The sequence below is a fragment of the Thermobia domestica genome, chromosome 9 (genome assembly GCF_964235325.1).
Source record: "Thermobia domestica chromosome 9, izTheDome1.hap1.1, whole genome shotgun sequence".
In the NCBI taxonomy this organism is placed as follows: domain Eukaryota; kingdom Metazoa; phylum Arthropoda; class Insecta; order Zygentoma; family Lepismatidae; genus Thermobia; species Thermobia domestica.
Window position 1 is genome coordinate 33,789,780 of NC_137462.1, and position 22,566 is coordinate 33,812,345.

Below are 22,566 nucleotides of genomic sequence, written 5' to 3' on the forward strand. Positions count from 1 at the left end.
GGAGTCAGCATAAGTTTGGAGCTGCACGTTTTGCCTAGACTTGCTACTAAGATTGTTTCATAGTTTTTTAACAGGAGTTTCTCTCCCGACCTCCGCAGTCCTATTCACAAAGCAATAATAATCTTAGTTATTGTCGCTGGTTGTTATCAAATACTCAAAAGTACTTTGAGATAATTGTATAGGGTCACGGCATATGTATTTGAACAACAACAGAGGTTACAATAGAACCTGTTAACTTATTTACAGCTACATGCTATTATTATTAGTTGACCAGTTTTCAAGCCACAGAGTGGCCAACATACACCATTTCATTCCACCTTTACACACTTTTCAAACATTACCAGTGCGATTATTAACTAAGACCAGCTCGTCTTGAAGGATAACTGGTGGACCTATTTTAATCATGTAAGAAATATAACAATTTATTTTTATTAAATATATGGTTTTATTTACACCATTCATCTCCATAACTACACTTTTCATTACGTCTATTCACTTTCATTTATACATATTTTCCAAACCACTTTTTATCATATGGTGAAATATATTTATCACAGCCGTAAAAATTGTTCCTTATAATATATTCCATTGTAAATGGGTTGATATTCTCTTTCTCCAAACGTTCTTGCTCAGCAGCTTCCTGTTCCATTAACTCTTGACTTACAACTTTCGCTCTGAATGGCAACTTCTGTGCAACCTCCCTCAGAATCGGCTTCACCTGCAAACAGCACATTAATTTGTAATTAAATTGTTTCAAAGAGTGGAAATATATATATATATATATATATAGGTGAAATGAACTCAGAAGCTCCCGGCATGCAAAGCAGTGGTACACAGCCAATTTTAGCAAGCCAACTCTTTTCCTGGCCGAACTCAAACACCAAATACAGCGATCTTTATTCCTCAGATAATGGGCTATTCGCCCACCAAATTTTGTTTAGATTCGGCCAAGGAACTGTACCATACGCAGACCTCCCAGCAGGACATTGAAAAAATATAGGACATTTTGGTTTATACATTAGAATATTATGCTCTGAAGCACATATATAAAGCAAGAAAAATATATAAATGTATCGTAAGAAAAGGCCACGCTTCACCCCAATGGGCAACTGAAAACAAGATTTAGATTAATACAAATAAGAAAAAGAAATAGTTAACTATCATTTATAGGATTATCGTGGCACTTAAAACATTTTTTACATGTCGTTATTGATACATAATTTTGAATATGCAAATTCAATTAGTGCACGCAAAATATCAACTATTTCTCTTTCATATCAATGATAACTTATTTCCCTGTAATGAAATATTTGAACCTAATTAAACATTGAATTATTTGATCAACATATTTTCCTCTGAAATAAATAATGTAACAGCATTTCATTCAGCATAGCTCTGCAAATTTTATATATATATATATATATAAAATTTGCAGAGCTATGCTGAATGAAATGCTGTTACATTATTTATTTCAGAGGAAAATATGTTGATCAAATAATTCAGTTTAATTAGGTTCAAATATTTCATTCAAATATATATATATACTTCTAACAACTGTTGTACAACATAAATTTCAGGACATTTCCAGTTCAAAAATAATTTCCAGGACATTTCCAGAATTTTCACCATTTTTCTGCCTTCCATGACTTTTGCAGGGCGTTTCCACGACACACTTTTATTTCCAGGTTTTCTGGGACGCGTGGGAACTCTGCATATTATTAGAAATCATTGGGATATGTTGGTGAATAACAACGGATGCAGAAAAAATAGAAAATTTTGCGGATGAACTAATGTGTTAGGTGATTCCGAGCTCGCTCCTGATTCAAGTCTGACCAAATATATGCTCGATTTAGCAAATACATTCCCTGTACGTTCCTTCTTCAGACTATAATAACGACACCGCTATATTAATAAATAAATAAATAAATAAAAAAAAATATATTCTACCAGGCTGCAAAATATGTATTGGGAAGACGAAGAAGACAGACCGGAAAGAAAAGAGACATTTTGGTGCTGCAAAAGTTGTGGTGATCTCCGTGTACAAGGCGTTTCGGACAGTACTGTACCATAAAAATGCGAACTACCTATAAACGGTTTTTATACATCTTCCATTTTGTTTCTCGTTCATTTTCCTGTAAGTGAAAACCATTTATTTGATGTAAAATTATATCAATTTCACCCATTGATACTTTCTGTACTTTTCCCACGTTATAATTTGTTGTAAATATTTTTTTTTTTCCTGAAAGTGACAAAGCATTTGTTTGAAACAATATTCTAGCAACTCCAGCCAATACTCATGAGTACTATTAACGCGGATAACTCCACCGTCAAACTAAATAGGTTACTGAAAGACTGTAGTAGGCGAAAACACGTTAATTTCCGGCAAGAGACTTCCAGATGATAATCTTTAGAAAAGGAAAGAAAGAACGAATAAAAGAATAAAAGTAATTTTATGTACGTAATGAGAGATTCAGAGTCACAATCAGGGAAAGAAACAGAAATTTCAGATTTTGCTATCAGATATTCTTTTGGACAACCAATTACTGCTTACACTCACCTCTGCAAATTCGCAATATCCACCCATTTCTACGATAACTCTGTCTGCTTTAATAGGAGTTACGTAATGATCAATTGGTCCTTTGCCGCCTCCCTTTCTCACTGCTTGACCCTACAAGAGAAAAAAAAAATCAATTTTAAATAATGATGAGATATTTCACGTGAAATCACATTAAAACGAAATTAATAAGCACATTTCAATATCTTATTGTCAGTGCCGCCGGTGATCTACCATTGCATCTGAATTTTGGTAATTTAATAAACAAACAAATAAATAAATAAATAAATAAATAAATAAATAAATAAATAAATAAATAAAATAAAACAAAGAGACAATTAATTCGGTATTCTTGGTAAGGGATGTAGACTCAATCGACGCTAGGAATACTTTAAATTGTAATTTATTTATTTACTTTATTTATTTTATACTTCCAGATACAGCATGTTGGTCATTTTACACTAAAACATGGAACAACAATAACAGCAAAAAAACATCAATATATACAGAAACATTGACAAATATTTAATTAACAGTAGTTACAGCTTAACAAATATTTACCTACCACTATTTACAACTTAATTTTGCACATCCGGAACGGAAAATTCTTACAGGGCTACAGATATCTAAGACAGGTGGGAGTCGGTTGAATTCAGCAAGACTGTACACAGGGACGTACACAGGAATTTATTTCGGGAGGGGTCTAAAGAGTTTCGGGGGGTCCAAATACAATTTGAGGCTACATGATATGAAAATTTCTAAAATAGCTCCTAAAAGTAGACTACATTTACAAAAAAGTCGGAATTTCGGGGGGGGGGGTCAGACCCCAGGACCCACCCCCTGCGTACGCCCCTGCCTGTACATGAGAGACCTTTATAGTATTGTAAATCTAGGTTTCGGGACAAAGAATAGATTCGTATTCCGTGTTGTGCGAATGGTTACTCTAAAACTAATTCTAAGAAGCAGAGAATAACAATTTAATTTTCCGTTTGCTATTTTGTGATGAACATGTTTTTTCAGGGGTACTTCCAACAGATTACAGAACAAGTGAAACTCTTAAAAGACGTAATACCCAAGGTAGGTCCGCACAGCCACTTTTTAAAATAACAGTTGAATTCGGTTATAACAACCAAAGGGGCCTAAAAAATTAGTATCGTTATAAACGAGTATTGTCGTAACCGAGATATGTAATATTGGTATCAAGCATAGAAGGTTGGGAATGGTTAAATACTTATCAAGCATATGATGAACATTGTAATATCTCAAATTACTCACCAAATAATGTTTCTCTGTCAATTTTTCCTACAATATGCCGAGTGTGACTACTATACAGGGTGGTAGGTAACTTCACCGACAAACTTTGGAAGGTGATTCCTTATATGAAATGAAAGAAAAAAGTTCTAATAAACATGGGTTGAAAAACGTCTCATTTCAGAGTTATGAACCGCCGAAAATTCGAAAAATCATGTTTTGAAACGCCCTGCCTTAGAAACTATAGGACCTATAACAAGCGGTTTAAGGAATTACACAGGAACTAGTATGCGAACTATCTAAATACCCATGTTTTACCATCCTCTGTTAGCGGCGAAACGAACTGTAGAAAGAAAATCGAGGTATAAGGATACTCCTTTAAGTACTAATAATGCGTTCGTTTTGCTGATAACGGAGGATGGTAAAACATGGATATTTAGATAGCTCGCATACTAGTTCCTTTGTAATTCCTTAAACCGTTTGGGATCGGTCCTGTAGTTTCTAAGGCAGAACGTTTCGAAACGTGAATTTTCGAATTTTCGCGGTTCATAACTCTGAAAGGATACGTTTTTTCTTTCATTTCATATAAGGAATCACCTCCCAAACATTGTGGGTGGAAAATGAAATGAAATCATTAAGTTTTACGTCTCACGGTTATGCCGGCTAGGCTAAAGGAGACGGTGATGATGAGAGATGAGTGAAATGGTGGAATGAAGAAAGTGGGAGGAAACGGGAGAACCCCGAGAAAACCCACGAGCACGGTGTTTGTCCACCACAAAGTTCACTTGGCGGGGGCTGGGATAGAACCCGGGACCCCAAGCACCAGAGGTGAACGCTCTACCACTGAGCCACCGCGCCCCCCACATTGTGGGTGGAGTTACCTACCACCCTGTATAACAATATATGTATGTAACCCTGATTTACTGCACTACTTTTGTTACATAAGAGGGAGCCCTGTGGCTCAGTGGTAGAGCGCTTACCTCTGGTGCTTGGGGTTCCTGATTCGATCCCCAGTCAAGTAAGTTTGTGGAGTACAACTCTGTGTTCGTGGGTTTTCTCGGGGTTCTTCCGTTTCCTCCCACTTCCTCATTTCATCAATTATTTCATCATCATTCAGTCGCTTTAATCATCCATCTCCCTTTAGCCTAAAGGGCATAATCGTGGGACGTTAAACTGAAAGATTTCATTTCATTTTGTTATATAGTAAAATAATAAGAGCAATCTATAACATATTGGGAAAGCTAGGCGGTGGGAAAGGTACCGATAAAATTACCACTATTGAGAGAGAGAGAGAGACACACACACAAACCTTCTCTCTCTTTCATAAAAAAAAGAAGATGAAAATAGTGTTAAGGAAAAGAACTTAAGCCATTGTGTGTCTCTTACGATGTGTGGCCGAGTATAACACTCGAAATATTGGAAGAAAGACTGACTGACAGAAACTTTACTACGTGAGTAATGATTAAGTATTTGACCACTCGATCACATTCTTATTACAGATACGAGTTTCAGATACGTTATATACAAGTTTTACAGATTTGTGGACGTCATACTAACCATAGTATACTATCACTTGCCTTATGAGCAATTAATTTGCGCCTATGAATATTTGACACAACAGACGAGATGCAACAAAAGCCAATGTTGGTATTGCCAAGTTCAACTATAGTATTAAAAATGGCTCAATTATTTTCTTTAAATAAACAATCGACAAGTAGATTTCTCCGCGTACTGAATTTCGTCGCCACTTCCCTCTGCGTCAAAGAAAATCATTCTCCGTCCTATATGCCGTCAGTGTCAGTGTCTTGAACGTCTTTCTTCAATCCCACCGCTCACATGGAATCATTATACACACCCTGTACTGTAGAAACGAGCAAGCTAGTATCGTATGCCCATAATTTTAAAGGCGAATCAGGAACCCTCGAACGAACATCCCCAGTTGTAGTCTCACTTAACGTTATTTAAACTTGAGACAAGTTTATTAGGATAGGACTGCAATCATTAAATAAACAAATGTCAACAATTTATACACCATAATATGAATATTTTAGTCCTTCATTTAATTTTTCTTAACGAAAAATAATCACAAAGACAAAATATCGCGCATGATCTTCAAAATACAGATGGAGATATAGAAATCACCCGATTTTATCAAACTTGCATGGAAATAGTTCTTAACTTGCCTAATATGCATGTAAAATAATTTTCTACAAAAACCTTTGGTTCCCGAGTTATTGATCAACGGTGGGATTTAAGTTCAGTAATATTTTCGGAAAATTACAGCATTTGGAGCAAGAATTAAACAAAAATACATGGAACGAATCTGTTAAACGTTAGTTAAATATAGTGGGTAATTATAATAAAGAATTGCTGAAATTAGTGAATGGTGAATCTTTTCTGTAAAAGGGAAACTAATTTTTAGTTAACTTGTTTAAGAATAATCTTTTTAAGTATAAATAAGAATAAAACAAATTAACATGCTCTAATAGGTACATGAATACTCATTTTCATTTATTACTACGCCCTTTCTTTTTGTTCTTTAGTCTAGCAGATGCAAACTTCATGGTTAACTTTTTTTTTTTTTTTTTTTAAACATATAATCAGGAAGAAACTTCTCAACTGCAAAAGCCCCAACGCACTATCCTCACCTCGCAACGAAAACTTAAACAAGTATCAAATTTAAACCTAGGATTATCTTTTCTACTTTAACGTTCCAGGATATGTACCAAAATTTGTGTAACTGACAAGGGAACGTCTTATACTGATAGTAGCATTATCCAATCCAACCATGTGTAATAGATAGAGGAATGAAGAAAAGTGGGAAATCCAAAGTTTTACGGGTCAACACACAGAAACACAGGATATACAGAGGAAAGAAAGATCTAAAATCATGTGAAGATAGCAATGCAAAAGATACACTGACACAGAAAGAACTTCAAAATGATTAAAGTAATCAAAATGACATTTACACAACAGTATAGTAAGCGAACTTTGTATCCACAGACATGCTCAATAACATCATATATAATTCAGTGTTGCCAACTGAGCAGAAAGTGAAGTTTTGTTAAATGGCATGGAACACAAAGTATAACATCTAAAAAAATCTAATTATGAGTAGAACCATACATGTGAAGTCGTGATGCACAGTGTTACCAACGTTTGAGTATAGGCCTATATGAATCTCGGATATAGAGGAGTACATACAGTACACGATTCTAACTAGTTAAAACCAAAATATGAGACCACAAACAAGAATATAGTCACTGAAGTACAAAAATAACGGCCGAAGGACAGTGGTTTGGTTTTAACTAGTTCGAATCGTTACTGTATGTACTCTTCTACATCCGAGATTCATATAGGAATTCATATAGGCCTATTCGCAAACGTTGGCAACACTGTACATCACGACTTCACAGGTGTGGTTCTACTCATAATTAGTTTTTCTAGGTATTATATTTTGTGTTCCATGCCATTTAACAAAACTTCACTTTGTGCTCAGTTGGCAACACTGCATTACATGTGATGTTATTGAGCATGTCTGTGGGTACAATGTTTGCTTACTGTACTGTTGTGTAAATGTCATTTTGATTACTTTAATCATTTTGAAGTTTTCTGTGTCAGTGTATCTTTTGCATTGCTATCTTCACATAGTTTAAAATCCTTCTTTCCTTATCTCCTGTGTTTCTGGGTGTTGGCCCGTAAAACTTTGGATTTCTCACTTTTCTCCACTGCTCTATCGATTCCGCATGGTTTGATTGGGCAATGCTACTATCAATATAAGATGTTCCCTTGTGAGTGTCACACGAAGAAAAAATGAGATAGATTAGAAGATTTGCAGAACATGAATGACAAAATATTATATACAGTAATGTCTGATAATCTTATACTATCGGAATCTAGTATCATTATGACATTCACAGGGCAAGTTCTGTGAGTAACAACATTTATTAATCTTTTATGTACTGTCATCTTAACATGCTTTTTGCCATTAACGTAACAAGTACTATACAAAAGCAAACATAGTTACTATACAGCTACTCGAAAGCTCATTTACCACCTAAATGGAGACCCTCGAATAATTTTCTACACACATACCCTAGTCATGCACAAAATAATCCGTTACCCAGGGGCGGATCCAGGACGGACTTCTGGGGGGGGGGCGGTCGGCGGAAATACTGCTACTTTTAAGAGCTCCAAACTTGTTATGGATGGGTTTATTTATATATAAAATAAGAAAGTTTCCTCTTGTGGGGGGGGCGATCGCCCCGATCGCCCCCCTCTGGATCCGCCCCTGCCGTTACCTTCTTTGTTACAGGCTGCCACGGAGGATCCACTCGCCACACAGCGAACATTCTGGATGTGTCCATTCTTCTACCCATAGTAAGACGAATCATTTCAAAATGACCATGCCTCAAACGTCCTCCCGTAAGAGACTGAAAAGATTAATTTTTACTATTATCATATCACTCCAAATTCGCTTTACTTTGAGTTACTTTTGATTAGTACTTTTGAGTTACATAAATCATGCGCACAATTCGAATACCAAACTCACTTCGGTCCACAATTAAACAACTGACGATTTTTATCATGAAACACCAACGCTATGACTCAGGACACGAAAGATGTACTACTATCGGGTGCTTTAAGTCCTTAACTTATCTATTTATTTATTAAGTTCTAAATAAAGAAAATCATTGGCAATGAAAAATGATTTTTTTTTTTTTTTAATGAAAGTCAGCTTGGACCAACATAACTGAAGAAATTATTCGTGCATCTGCCTAGTAAGACTGAGGGCAACATAGGAAAATTAGTCAGAACAGCTAGCAAAGGATTCGAACTGAAGGTTTTTTATTTATAAAGAGAGAAAGTTAACTATTCTTCGCCCGGCAGCTCAATCGCCAGTATTATACCATAACGATTTGCTTTGTTAGGCTGCACAAGGACGGACAGTATTTTACATTTCTAATCTAACTTACCTGACAAGAACAAATTGTACCTTGATTTTTTAAAAAATGAAAAAAGAAAAAAGAAAGAAATTTTAATTTATACAGAAGATGTACGTCAAGAGAATTGCCAATCAGAAAAATTAAGATTTAAAATTACAACAAATACACAATGAAACTGATAAACTGCGGGGCTACCCAGGACGCGATCTACCGTTTAAAATATAACTTAAATAAATCACTTCACGCATTCGGAACTCTTCCACCGAAAATTGCAGTGCTCTAAGTATATTGATTAGCGAAGATGGCATCAATCCAGAGATTGGATAACTGAAAGAGTGTGTTGGATTTTTTTCAACTACCTGAAACTTTTCTCTTGGTTTGTCGGAAAAATAGCTCTTTTAAAAATCGCTGTTAACCAGGGTTGGCAAAAACCACAGCTTTTTGAAAACAAAAACCGGCTTTTTGGCTTAAACCCAGTTCTTTTGGTTTAAACCAGTTTATATATATATATATATATATATATATATATATATATATAATTTAGTGTGAGTATTTATATTTGGACAAAAATAAGTTTGTTTCGTCTTAGTGTTATTATGCAACAACGGGGTTATGCTAAAAGGGGTCACATAATCTTAAAGCGAAATCCAAACCACTTCTCGACTTGCATCCGAGAGAAATTGTTCTCCTTTTGAACTTGGAACAGCAGACAGTAGAATGGAAATTCCACCCACTTCACTCCAACACTAATAGTATATTCGCTTATTCGAAAAAAAAAAAAAAAAAATCAGGACTTCCCCGTTTCATTATAAAGTTGGGTGGTCCGGTTAGTAAATTTCTTAAATCAGGAAACTCCCGCCTTAGCCACCGGGAAAATCCTGCTATTGCTTTAAATGCAAAGCAATAACGGAAAAATCCAGTATTTGCTTTGCATATAAAATTTTACGGTCAACGTATCATAATCAGCTAAAACTGAGGTACTAAATTACAAATTTAGTATGTAAATACCATTCAATAAAATTAAAACTGAAAGTCCAATCCAAGCTAATGTTAGAAGCTATGTAGACAGTCGAGAAATTTTGCCAATTTTTATCAATATATTTAAACAACCTTGGCTCCTTTATAAAACAACAAGTATTCAAGCACGCAGAAATATACAATTTGGTTTCGTTTTGTATTTTAGGCTTAACATCTTTATGTAATACCGAGGCTATCAAGAAGAAGACTCGCTTAAGGGTCTTCACTACAGAGAAATTAAACTACAGCTAACTTTAGAGTTTTTCTGTAATATCTTCAAAACAAATAAAAATATTCGAAAAACAAAAACGTAGTTAACTAGACAATACGATTTTGCACCACAATTCACCTATCTGCTTTTAGTATGCCCCTATTTACAGAACCCGCTAAAACTGCTAAATCTATCTATAGTTGCAAATCGAAAGCAGATAGATGAGTTGTGATACCGGTACCACATGCGAAATCGTATTGTCTAGTTTACTACGCTTCTGCTTTTCGAATATTTTTATTTGTTTTGAAGATATTACAGAAAAACTAAAAAATTAGCGGTAGTTTAATTTCGCTGTAGTGAAGATCCTTAAAGAGACATCCGAACCGCTACTTGGTTAACACTTGAAAGAAGGGTTGTGGTTCGACCGAGGATTGAACATGGGACGCCTTGATTAAAAGGTGAAAAGGAGATAAAACTAATGCAGATAGTTTGGTAAGTGGAAACGTCACCATGCAGTTCACACGATTTAAAGCTTTTTCTATTTCCTGGTTTAAACCAGCCAACCCCGATGTTAACAATAAGTATTCCGCTCCAGAAACCGTTCGCCAATATCTCCATCACTTTAAAAAATTCTTTTAAAAAAGTGAGACATAAATGTTTCCGTTGACTGTGGCTTAGAAAGCAACACGAATAGAGAGAAAAATATAATATCTATGAAGCAAAATAAAAGCTCGATCACTTACAACAATCCCGTACTGGCCATGAATCAATGTATTATGAATTAATTCTGGCCCTCGCATCAGATGCAAGCATTTCATCATCTTTGGGGGACGAATTGCTGGTGGTAATGGAGGTACCTTTTCCATAAACCTGAGCTTGGGTTTCTCCGGAAATTCCACATCTGAAAAAATAAATAAATAAATTCAATGAATATTTAGAACTACAACTCAGATCATGTACAGTAACCCACATCAATTCACTGTTACGTAATAAATTTTGAAAATTAAACTAATAATGGGTCTCACCTTTTTTTGCAGCTGTTGCATCTTCGACATCCTCTACATATGCACCGACATACGTAATATACATATAAAAGAACCTTTACAGTGACGTAAGTAAGGGGAGGGGGAGGCAAACAGGTCTTTTGTGCCCTGGGCGCCGGATTAGAGGGGTGCAAAACTGGGCAAATATTTATTTTCACTATAAGGCAAGGAAAGGAGTTTTAGCAAACAAACGATCATAAAAAATTACCTCAGAAACTCAGCACAGAACAACAACTCACCAACCTTAAGATCATATCCATAGAGCATAAGTTAGCTTCAAAATTATCTTTTGAGGACATTGTAAAAATCTCTGCAGTCAAAAGAGCCCGCAAAGTTAAATTTTAGTTCCAGCTTTTTGTGTTTTCATTTAACTTACATCGATTTAAGAGATATGTAAAATGTCCGAGTATAATACTCGAGACAATAGCTTGACTATTTGTCATAATTAAATATTCTATTTTAAAGCAACATACTGTTGATCATTCTACACATATGCACATCCCGATATAATTCCAAAAACATTGTGATTTGCAGTTATTATGATAAGACTATAACAATATGTCAAGTATGATACTCTCAGATAATTTGGCAATCAAATACTAATTAGTTTGGTATTTTATTTTGTACTTAAAGTTAAATCATGTACTACAATTTTGGAATCAAGCTTTAACACTTGAACAAATGGAATAGGGGAAATACTGTGTAATGCCAATATCACATGTAGTCAAGGAGCGCTTTGGTTTGCTTGGTCAGGGGGGGGGGGGGGGGGCGCTAAGGCGAGTTCTTGCACCGAGCGACAATTAGTCTATTTGTGTCTCTGAACCTTTACATATAGCCTGTATTCATCCGAGTAAATAATGCTGCTTAATGTAGCATTTATAAAATAAAATTGTCTAAATAATATGTATATATACATATATAGATGTTGCAATTTCTTACAAAGTTACACTGAAGAGTTTACTGCAAGTCAGGAGGTTACTGCACTTATACATAAATCATTGTAGAGTCTATTAACCAATATTAACATTAATTCCCGATTCCAACATTCTGCCAGGCCTCTCCTACGATTTCTTTCATTCCTATTTCTAACCCTAGACTATTCCCACCTTATTCTTCTTCTTTTCACGTTCTTTCATATTTCATTTTGCCAACTATTCTTTGATCTTTCTCTTGTTTCCCTGTAATCTCCAAGTATTGACATTTCTTAGATAATCACTCTTAATCTTTATATATGTCTGTTCCAGTATGGATGAGATTTTTCTACTTTTTTGGGCCATTTTTTGATATATAACTAGATCTTATCTTTTCCTTTCTTCCAGAGAACGCTGTTCCGAAACTTCATGAGAATGAAAGCACATCTAATGACATGGTATTCAAGTGGAAACGGCATTTCCTAACTGGACACATGACCACCACGGACGCTTCTAGATCTGGAAGACCATCTTTCACTGATGATGCTGCCTTGACGAAGATCATAATGGAAGACAGGAGGATAATCATTCAAAGTATTATGTGTGCAATAGGTATGAGTTATGAGTCTGCATGGAATATGATTTCCAACGAGCTGAATCTTCAGAAAGTGTCAGAAAGCGACGGTGGGTGTCACGACTGCTCACCCTTTCCTAGGATGCTGCAAGAGAAATGTTGCATCGTTGTGAGGCGGATGAAGAGGACTTCTTCGGCGGACTACGGATAATGCATGAAAACTAGGTTTATCTTTATGACCCAGAAACAAAGGAAATGAGCAAGCAATTGAAACACTCCTCCTCCCCACCCATAAAACGGTACGAGTGCAGAAGTCTGCCGTCAAGGTGATGCTTTTCGTTTTCTGAGTCATTATGATAGATTACCTACCACAAGAGCAAACTATTACTAGTACCTATTATTCCCATCCCATAGTAAGTTACGAAAGAAACTAAAAACGAAACGTTGTGGATTGGTCACAAAAGGGGTGCTCCTGTTGACAGACAATGTACCAGTTCATTCCGTTCATTCATTCATAAAGAAGGCAGTGGAATTAGGATATGAAATATTGCCCCACCCCCATACTCACTGGACCTAGTACCAAATGACTTCTTCCCCTTCCCAAAAATGAAACATCCCCTGAGAGGACGCGATTTTGACAGTAGGGATGACGGTCTTTCTGAGGATGAACTGTGGTTTCAACGCCAAACTGCAAAAATGTGAGCTTACAGAATGTGATGAACCACTGGCAAAATGTGTTGCTAGGCACAGTGACTACATAGAGAAGAACTAATACCATCATGATGTCAGAGTTCTTCAGAGTTGATTTCTTCTAGGTGATTGCACGAACTTTTTTGACACCTCCTCGTAGCTACCAACCACATAGCCAGCTTTCTACATTTGTTACTCATATAATACTCACTTACATACAGCAGCTCTTGATTAAATTCTGTAGAACTGTAGACTGCCTTTGCAAAGTAAATCCATCTCAATCACGTTGATATACGCAGAAAATACACTGTAGAACCGTGGTAAAGCATCGGATAGGCAAGTAAGACACCAGAATTCAATCTTACTACAACAGCTAGGTTGTGCCGCAGCAGCTCAGTGATAAGAGTGTGTATCTCCGGTACGTGAGGCTCCTGGTTTGATAACAGCTCGCACCAAGTGGGTCTTGAAGTGGACAAACACGGATGTTTATCCTGTTTTCTTCCACGTTCTCCATTCCATCACTTCTTTCCCATTATCATTAACATCTCCCTTAGTCTAGCTATATATACGTGTGATGTTAAACTTAAAAATAAAACAAGTAATCAGCTTTTCTTTTTCTTAGTACTCGAATATATATTTAAAAGACATACATCAGCAAAAAAATGTATAAGAGCAATAAATCTAGTGCCCTGTTGCAAAAGGGGAAAGTTAGTAAAACTGAGATGAAATAAAAATAATCTAAACATGGTACAAATTTGTACAGTTAGATGATAAGATATTAGTAATTTATCTTGTTCAAATATTTTTTTAAAAAATATTATTATGTTATATTTAGCATGTTACATATTAACTAGCAAATATCCTATGTGTTATTATTGGCAATATTTTTGTTATACCTTCTGTGTTTTTCACATAAAATTTGTCTGAACTTGAAGTCTCACACAATATGCGTACAGCTGGTATGGCCTCCTTAGTGAGCCACTCTCCTGTAGACACCAAATTTCATTTTTTTAAACCTAATGAATTTCTAGATACGGGCATCTTAGTGAATTACCTCCATTCCTTTATGGACATTAGCAAAAGACCCATTCTTCGCATGGGCAGAATACGTTTCATTTTGGACATAAAAGACAATGGGGGCAGCGATGCCTCAGTGGTAAAGCGTTCACCTCTGGCGCACGCGGTCTCTGGTTCGATCCCAGCTCGCGCCAAGTGAACTTCGTGGTGGATAAACATCGTGTGTGTGCGTTTTCTCGGGGTTTTCCCGTTTCCTCATACTTTCTTCATTCCACCATTTTATTCATTTCTCATCATCACCGTCTCCTTTAGCCTAGCCGACATAACCGTGGGACGTAAAACTCAAAGATTTCATTTCATAAAGGCCAATGGAGCCTGAATTTGGATTCAAAGGCATCAGAAGTGTCACTATTCATCTCATAGACCCCGAAAGATATTAAGTTGACACTAATATCGGTCATTTTCGATCATTTTCATGTATTTCCCCCTCCCCCAAGTTACGGGGCTGAATTTTGTTTTACACAGCATCAGAAGTGTCACTTCATCTTAGCAACCTCGAAAGCTATGAATTCAATACTAATATCGGTCTTTTTTTTATCATTTTAAAGTATCTCCCCCTCCCCTAAGTTCTTCTGTTAAAGTCATCCCAGGTTCGAACTTCACGTGTTGAAAATTTTGATCGAGATTGGTCGGGCGGTTCCACAATGACAATGACAAACTTGAAACATAAATTATAGAATATCCTTCTAAACCAGACTTTAAGGTAGAGTTAGTAATTGCGGCAGGTGGCTCACAAGCTGACATTACTATTGATAGAATCAGGGGCTTTGTTACTTGCACCTATAGTGGCTTCTGCAAGTCGTCGAGACACATGAAACAGCAAAGTTGTGTTTTCTGAGACCTCCTGGACCAGCACCTTCCTTTGTATATAAAGATATACTTGATGTGCTTTCACTGCCTCCTTGTGACATCATCTCTCTTGTTGATCCCATAACTGCAACTGGCCGTACATACACGCTCAGCAACCACAAGATGGAAGAAGCCAGTCGACTGCTTCAAAACAGGTACCACTCACAATTGATCACTTCCAGCAGGTCAGTAATAGCTAGTTCTTACACCTTACTTCACCAGTATTGACAAATTGGCAAGCTGACATATTGGCAGCCCAGGTGTCTCTCCCGGCATGGTCACACGAAAATCATTGTAGACTCCAGGCCCATTCTTGGTCCAACTTGAAATTTGGCACATTTATGTCGGACATATGGGGCTACCTTGGTATCCAATTTCAAGGAAATCGAATGGGCAGTTTCTGAGATATCACTGATCCAAAGTTTTCCCGGAATTTCTCGAAAAATGATATTGATTTTCAAATAAATGTTCCTGACATATCTTGTAGCCTATTTTTCTCTTCAAAATGGTATATTATTTTTCTCTCTAGCTCAATATTTACGGGAGATATGATATGACCAATTGAAGCTAACAAGGTTTTACAAAAAACATTAAATTTGTCCACCCTGTACCACCCTGTACTCTGAAGCTACAGAGGGTACAGGGCTACAATTTGGTGCATGGTCATCTCTCATAGGGGCCTACATGCACATCAAGTTTCATCGAAATCTGATACCATGAGATTTTGGGTTTAGTTGATTTCACATGGAATTACATTTTTTAAAGCTACATCAATTTGTGAAGCCACACCAAGAAATTCAAATATAAAATACGATTTTATAAATATTTTAGACACAAAGTATAATTTCGTCGATGACACATCTGAAATTGCTAGACTATTTCCTTTCTAAAATATTTTCGAAAATGCTTCTTCGGGACAGATTATTCAAATATCGTTATAGTTCTATGGCATTTCTTCTATACTACGGGTAATGCGTAAGAGTGTGCGTGTGTGTGTGTCATCAGATTTTCAAATACAACATAGCCACCTAGAACTACCAAATTTTGCACACAGAGATCTTCACCAAATATTATAGCCTATGAATCGTTTCTTCCCTTCGATTTTCGACTCGAAGGGGGAGGAGATTGGGAGTCAAGTATAAGTACAGTGAACCATAGCACCTGCGAGGTGCGCAACCCACATCACTCTACTGTGTTGTTGGTTACAGGCTCGTGAACCAGCATTTCTCGCCTTTGTACTGTGTGTTCTAAAAATGGCACCCACGGACAACGGAGAGCTATTCTTCAGGTCAAAATAAAGCGAAAACCTTATATAATGGCATACCCTCTGGAGCCTCCTTCAGCAGGTATAGGTAATTAGAATTTTCACTATGTGGCACTATGTCGCAGATTTAAGATGAAACCATAGGCATTCCTGTCCAATCCATCAAGCAGTTACATCGACTGTTACATTAATAAGTGGGCTAGTGTCAAGCTTTATCGACTTTAACTGCATTTGGAAAGAATCGATATAACTAGTTAAGTACTGGAAGATGCACTGTATGCTTGTTTATCTGCGACGTCGCCACATAGTGCAATTCACGTCTCCAGACGAGAACCGGAAAGGTATTCATTTATATATATTTTTCGCTTTATTTTGACTTATAGAATAGTGCTCTATAGTCTGTGGGCGCTATTTTTGGAACACCCGATATATTTCTCGTAATTATTTACTTCCAAGGACTTTGCATACACATTATTCTTCCCGGGCGAGGAACATACAGTTTTGTTAGTAATAAATGTTTCTGATGCTGTAAAACGAAAGAAAAAAAAAATCTGTCTATAATCTTAACATATAAAATGCTCTCTATTCACTATACAAAGACAATTAAGGCTTACATGAAAAACTGTTTCTAACATACGTAACAGTAACATTGCATTAACCATACTCATAATTCTACTATACATATACAATATATCTTAATGTAACAAGCTCTTACTATCAAATGCTACTGACTGAAAAAACAAACTTACAAACTTACTTTCGAACTTTGGAGGAACGGAGAAATTTTTTAGGCCTGCTGCAGATACTCTTATCACATTTCCTGTAAATAAAAAGAAAATTCTGACTTTTAACAACTACATCAAATCTATTACCATTCGCTGATATTATTAATAGAGAAAATGAATATGTACAGCAATAATTTATTCATTTCTACTCACTCCTTAGCCTACCGCTATAACAATCTCAGCACAGTGAAATGTTAGTGCACTAGACGAACCAAAAGAAATGCAGCTGCACAAAAATATAACTTTCGTTTCCTGAGCAATTATTTAAATTAAGGTAAAAAAAAAAAAAAAAAAAAAAAATGAAAGAGTTAAATGAAGATCCGAAAGGAAACTAGGATCATTACATCATAAGCCCTTCAGTGTGTTCTTATAAAAGGAAAAAAAAAAAAAAATAAATAAAGTCAATTCAGAATGAATGTTCTACATTGTTGCACCGTCACCAATAGTGTGATTCTTCAAGCAACGTAAAATTCCTTTGAAATGTCTTAATGAAGAAACTGACAAGCAGGTCTCTCAAACATCTACGATGAAGATTAAGAAATTGGATATCTAAGTGAAAATAAACTTTGTATATCATATTCTACACGAGGATGACAATACACGAAATGCAGTTACATTTGTACAAGCAAGCAACCTATAAACGAAATGAATACGAAAATGCTAAAATATGCTAAAGTCACTTTTTGGTGGCCCCTTTCTACTTTTCCCTCCGGTGGTTGGTCACACACTGAAATATATATGCTGGAAAAGGCTGATAATCGCTTTCAATTAAAACTCATTTAATCTTCATCAGTGAAATGCAAGTATCCTGCATTTCATTCATAAGGTTCAAATTTGTCTGCCTGTACAAATGTACATATTATATTCTGCCATCTTCTTATAGATATTTTATGTATAATAAAATATTCGTAAACATTAATAGTTCATTTTATATTACCCAAGCAACCGTATGTCGTTGGTAAGCGTGGTCCCAGGTTTGATTCCTGGTGGGAGAGCACAAAAAAAAAATTAATTCAAATTCATTCACTTTCATTAATCATCTATCTCTTTTAGCCTAAAGAGCATAGCTGTGAGATGTTAAACTAACAAATGTCATTTCACTCATTCATTATAATGAAACTATTTTACCATGGGTTTCATGATCTATTCCTCTTTGTAATCAATTTATTCCTCCTCTTATATTTCATTCGCTGAAACTGCTGCAAACTTCTGGGCAAATGCAATATCAAATAGCAAGCAGATGTGAAATTTTAACATCGTATTTAATCTCTTTGTTATTTAAAAAAAAAAAAAAAAAGTGTGTTCAAGTTTAGGCACACCATGTTTTACAAAATTTACAGGTAAAATTCAACACTCTGCATGGAAAGACGTGCTTATAAGGAACGAACTTCTGCAAGTGAGAAAATTCAATACCAACTAATACAGCTATATTTTAGGTTTGCAAGTGTACGGTTATTAATGTAAAATCATTGTACGACCGTTAAAATAAGTGAGTGCATACTAAAGTTGGCTGTATTACATACTATTTTCCAAAGGAGAAGTATTTCTACACAGTGTACAGAACCTGTTTTTATTTTAACAAACGTAGCGTTGCTAGTGTGAAACCAATATAAATGCTATTCGAACTCACATCACTACGAAAGCCAACGTATTTTCACTACCCTTTTTAAACGTATACTCACAATCACTGACGCGCCTGCTCCCTTGGGACGCATCGCGTAAGTGCATGTGCTTCGCTCTGCTCTGAATTGGTTACGTAGCATTCGTGGTTTTTAGTGGCCAGTTAGCATAGGTTGCTTTGTGCTTTCTGAAGTATTTATGCCATATATCCGGATGCTACATTTATACGCAAATCGTAAAAGAATTGTACCAAATATCTCTGGTGCTCCCTTTATTATTTCATCTATGCTAAGTGACGTAATGTCACGTCACCCAGCGTAAATCTATTGCAGGACAATATGAAGGAAATCAGTGAATGATAATTTTTTAACAATTATTTCCAGAAGTGTCTTTAAATTTGATCTGCACAAAAACCACCTTAAATCCACAATAAACCTTTATTTTCCTCGGTGCTGGTGTAGTTTTCGGCACATATTATTTTGGAAGATTTACACGTAAAATTCAATATTTTGTGTGAAAAGACATACATATTTATAAGGAACAAATTTCTGCAGGCGATAAGATATTTGTATTCTAGATTTAGAAGAGTATAGTTACTAGTATAAAATCATACAAGTGTTCTACGAATAACAAAATAAGAGAGTGCATATGAAAGATGACTTCATTAGATTTTCACCCATCGGTGTATTTCTGCATAGTGGACAGAAAATGTATTTTAGGTTTACAAGTGAAACGTTACTATTCCCTGCTCAGCGTAAGCTCTAAACTCCGATAAACAAAATATTTGTATCCTTCCGCTCGTCACAAATACGATTGGCTAGTGATGTATCACTCACACTCCCCACGGGGCAAATTATACACGTGCATTTTAACAATACTGTTTCGTGTTGTCCAGAACTCATAGCAGCAGCAAAGAAAGAAAAAACTCGAAAGATAAAAAAAAAAAAAAAAAAAAAAAATTCGCTGCTAAACGATTGTTGCTTCGTGAGTAAACCTTGTTGGTGTTTCACCACAACACTCGCGGAACCGGGATTCATGCCAGCCATCTTAGAGGCTTGAAAGCAGAACACGCCTCTACAGTTGAATCGGCGCCATTTCTATTGTTTCTTTAACTACACTCGATTGCAGTTTTATTAGCTAATCCGTATTATAATTTTTGTCATTCATAATAATGTAGCAGTTTTATATGGAGCTTCATAGTAAAAGTAATAATCAAATCATATGAACTATTTTGCAGAGGAGTACAAGCGTCGGTAGGCCAACAGCAAATTAGCGAGATTTAGTTTCACGTGGCTTTGTTTAGCGCAGTTTATAGCTTACGCCAAACAGAGTTTAGCATGAAACCACAAGTCCTACTGAAACTTGTATCATTGCCAAATTCCAGTTCTAATCACTATCCTAGCTTACGCACATACCGACCATCGCTGACGCGCCTAATCCCTTCGCTAGCACCGACCCACCAGCTTCGCCCTGCCTTTCTCTGTTAAATAGCATACTGGTGCTTTCAGTGGCCACCTAGCAGAGGTTGGTTTGTGTTTTTGTACTGCATTTAATCCGAAAGCCGTATTTATACGCAAATCGTAAAAGAATTCTAATTTTTCAGCAGAAAGACTCCAGCATTTTTTCTTAAAAACGTTACAATTTCGGCCATTTCTGTTCAGATTAGATTAGGCTAAGTTAATTTTGTTCAGTTCAAGTTACTTTATTTTAAATTAAGCGGTCCAGCATAATTTTCCAAAACAATAGAATTTCGCTTATTTCTACTAATATTAGGTCAGTTTAAATTAACTTAGGTTAGGTTAAATTAGGTTTGGTTACGTTACATTAGGTCTAAGTACTTGCATCATCCATTTGTGCTGTAAATTTTACCTGCTTCTGGACCCTATCTGCTAAACATAACCCTTATATTTTTCAACATGTATTTTGAGTGGTATGCCAGAAGTAAACCTGCAGGACTGCCTGTTTACCTGATGTCGCATCAATATGCCAACTCAATTTTTCTAGATTTTCTTTTTCGAATTAAAAACCACACGCTGGCGAATTTTATTCGTTTTCTTACTTCTATGCTGACATTTCGTTTGATTCTATTCTTTTCTCTGTAAATTTGGTATTCGGGGGCCACCATTTGTGGCAATTGATCTGGATTATATTGCAATCGTCTACAAAAATAAAAATTTAGATGACACTTAACCTAACCTAATCTAGGCAACCAAGATTTATAAAATTAGAGGTAATAGTATACATGAGAACCCCCTGATCTGCGTTTCTTCTGTGTTCTATTACCACTTCTACATAAAATACCATAAATTTTCTACGTAGTGCAATAGTAAGAAGTATCTATATGCACAAGACATGCGATATGCGTTAAATCCCCCCCAACACACACACATAGTCATAGATAAAATACCAGGGGGATATAGTATACGTAAGACCGTCTGAGTTCCAGAAGAAGCTGGACGCTCATACTTTTAGGGATTATTCATTGAGTATCTACGAACTCAGAAAGGGGGTAACAAACCCACTTTCATTTACTTATCCACTGATACGAAAATAAAAAAGAACGTACCTATTTGCCCTTGTACTTTATATGCTATAGCGCATTACATTATATGCAACAAGGATTTTGGTCTGCATCATGATATAAATTTAAAAATATTTAACATTTTTCGAATCGAAATCAACAAAATTTATTCTAGAAAGTAAAAATAGAATGTTAAGCATATATAATGAAGACAACGCAGTGATTTAATTTGGTAACGTATAAATATATAATATGAAGTATCCTCGCGCACGGAAGACAGGGGGTTCTCAGGGGGTAAGATTATATATTAAAAGTAAACTCAAATCACTCTTATTAGATAATCCAATATATGATATAGAAGAGTTTTACGAAATTACAAAGCAATTAAAGTGAAAAATTGAAGAACTATGAGAGAAATAAATAGACATGTATAGTACGAGTAGTTATCTATTGCATTGTGTTGTGATCGTTATTCTTTGTATTGGAATTACAATTGATATGTATTACAGTTATATCTTTATATATTTTTTCTTTCTTTCTTTTCTGTATCCATATTTGTAAATATTATGTATCCAATTTTTTCCTTTTGTAAATATTGTATATGCATTTTAATCTGTAACTTTAAGATCTGACGATTGTAATGCTTTAGATGTCCTCTGAAGTTTCTGCAATAAAGACGATATGAATATGAATATGAATACTATTACCTACAAGGGCACTACATATGCAGATATGAAGTACAGGTACGTTCTTTTTTATTTTCGTATCAGTCGACAAGTAAATAAAAGTCGCTTTGTTACCCCCTTTGTAAGTTCGTACATACTCAATGAATAATCCTTAAAAGTATGAACGTCCTGCTCCTTCGGGAACTGATGCAGCTTCATGTATACTATATCCTTCTTAATAGTAATCGGTAAATCCTTCTGCCGAAGTAGTGCCAGTGTGGTATTCTTGACCTGGACACTGTAATTCGCAGCACAGTTATATCACTTAACAAATTAAGCTAAATATACGATTACCTGAAACTGAACACTCTAATAAACGACAGGAAGTCACTAGATTCAGAACATGACCTCGTAAAAGCATATTTGCAAATACCATAATCAAATTCTCGCCATTCGTAAACTCTCCTTTCCTGAAAATAGCAGTAGCACCCAACTATATGATCAATTATTTTCACATTTTACTCTATACTGTAAATTGTCTTTTTCTCTTTCTCTTCGGATGTACTTATGCAAATAAATATTTTATTT

General features: G+C 35.7%; 1 protein-coding gene across 1 annotated transcript; it reads right to left on the minus strand.

Annotated features, from left to right (window-relative positions):
- Positions 1-421: 421 nt before the first annotated feature.
- Positions 422-22,498, minus strand: mRpL16 (mitochondrial ribosomal protein L16). Its single transcript, XM_081770853.1, has 6 exons — positions 22,333-22,498; positions 17,145-17,207; positions 10,723-10,880; positions 8,107-8,238; positions 2,558-2,668; positions 422-718 (listed from the first exon to the last, which is right to left on the minus strand). Exons 1-6 carry the CDS (start codon positions 22,412-22,414, stop codon positions 503-505), a joined length of 762 nt encoding a protein of 253 aa, XP_081626979.1. The 5' UTR covers positions 22,415-22,498; the 3' UTR covers positions 422-502.
- Between the last annotated feature and the right edge of the window lie 68 nt (positions 22,499-22,566).

Bases quoted from the DNA above. Each gene is read 5' to 3' on its own strand.
- mRpL16 (XM_081770853.1), bottom strand. From the start codon at position 22,414: ATGGTATTTGCAAATATGCTTTTACGAGGTCATGTTCTGAATCTAGTG. The intron at 10,881-17,144 runs GTAAGTTTGTAA...TTATTTTTTCAG, and splicing joins CGTTCCTCCAAAGTTCGAAA to ATGTGGAATTTCCGGAGAAA. The intron at 2,669-8,106 runs GTAACGGCAGGG...TTTCTCTTGTAG, and splicing joins GGCAGCCTGTAACAAAGAAG to GGTCAAGCAGTGAGAAAGGG.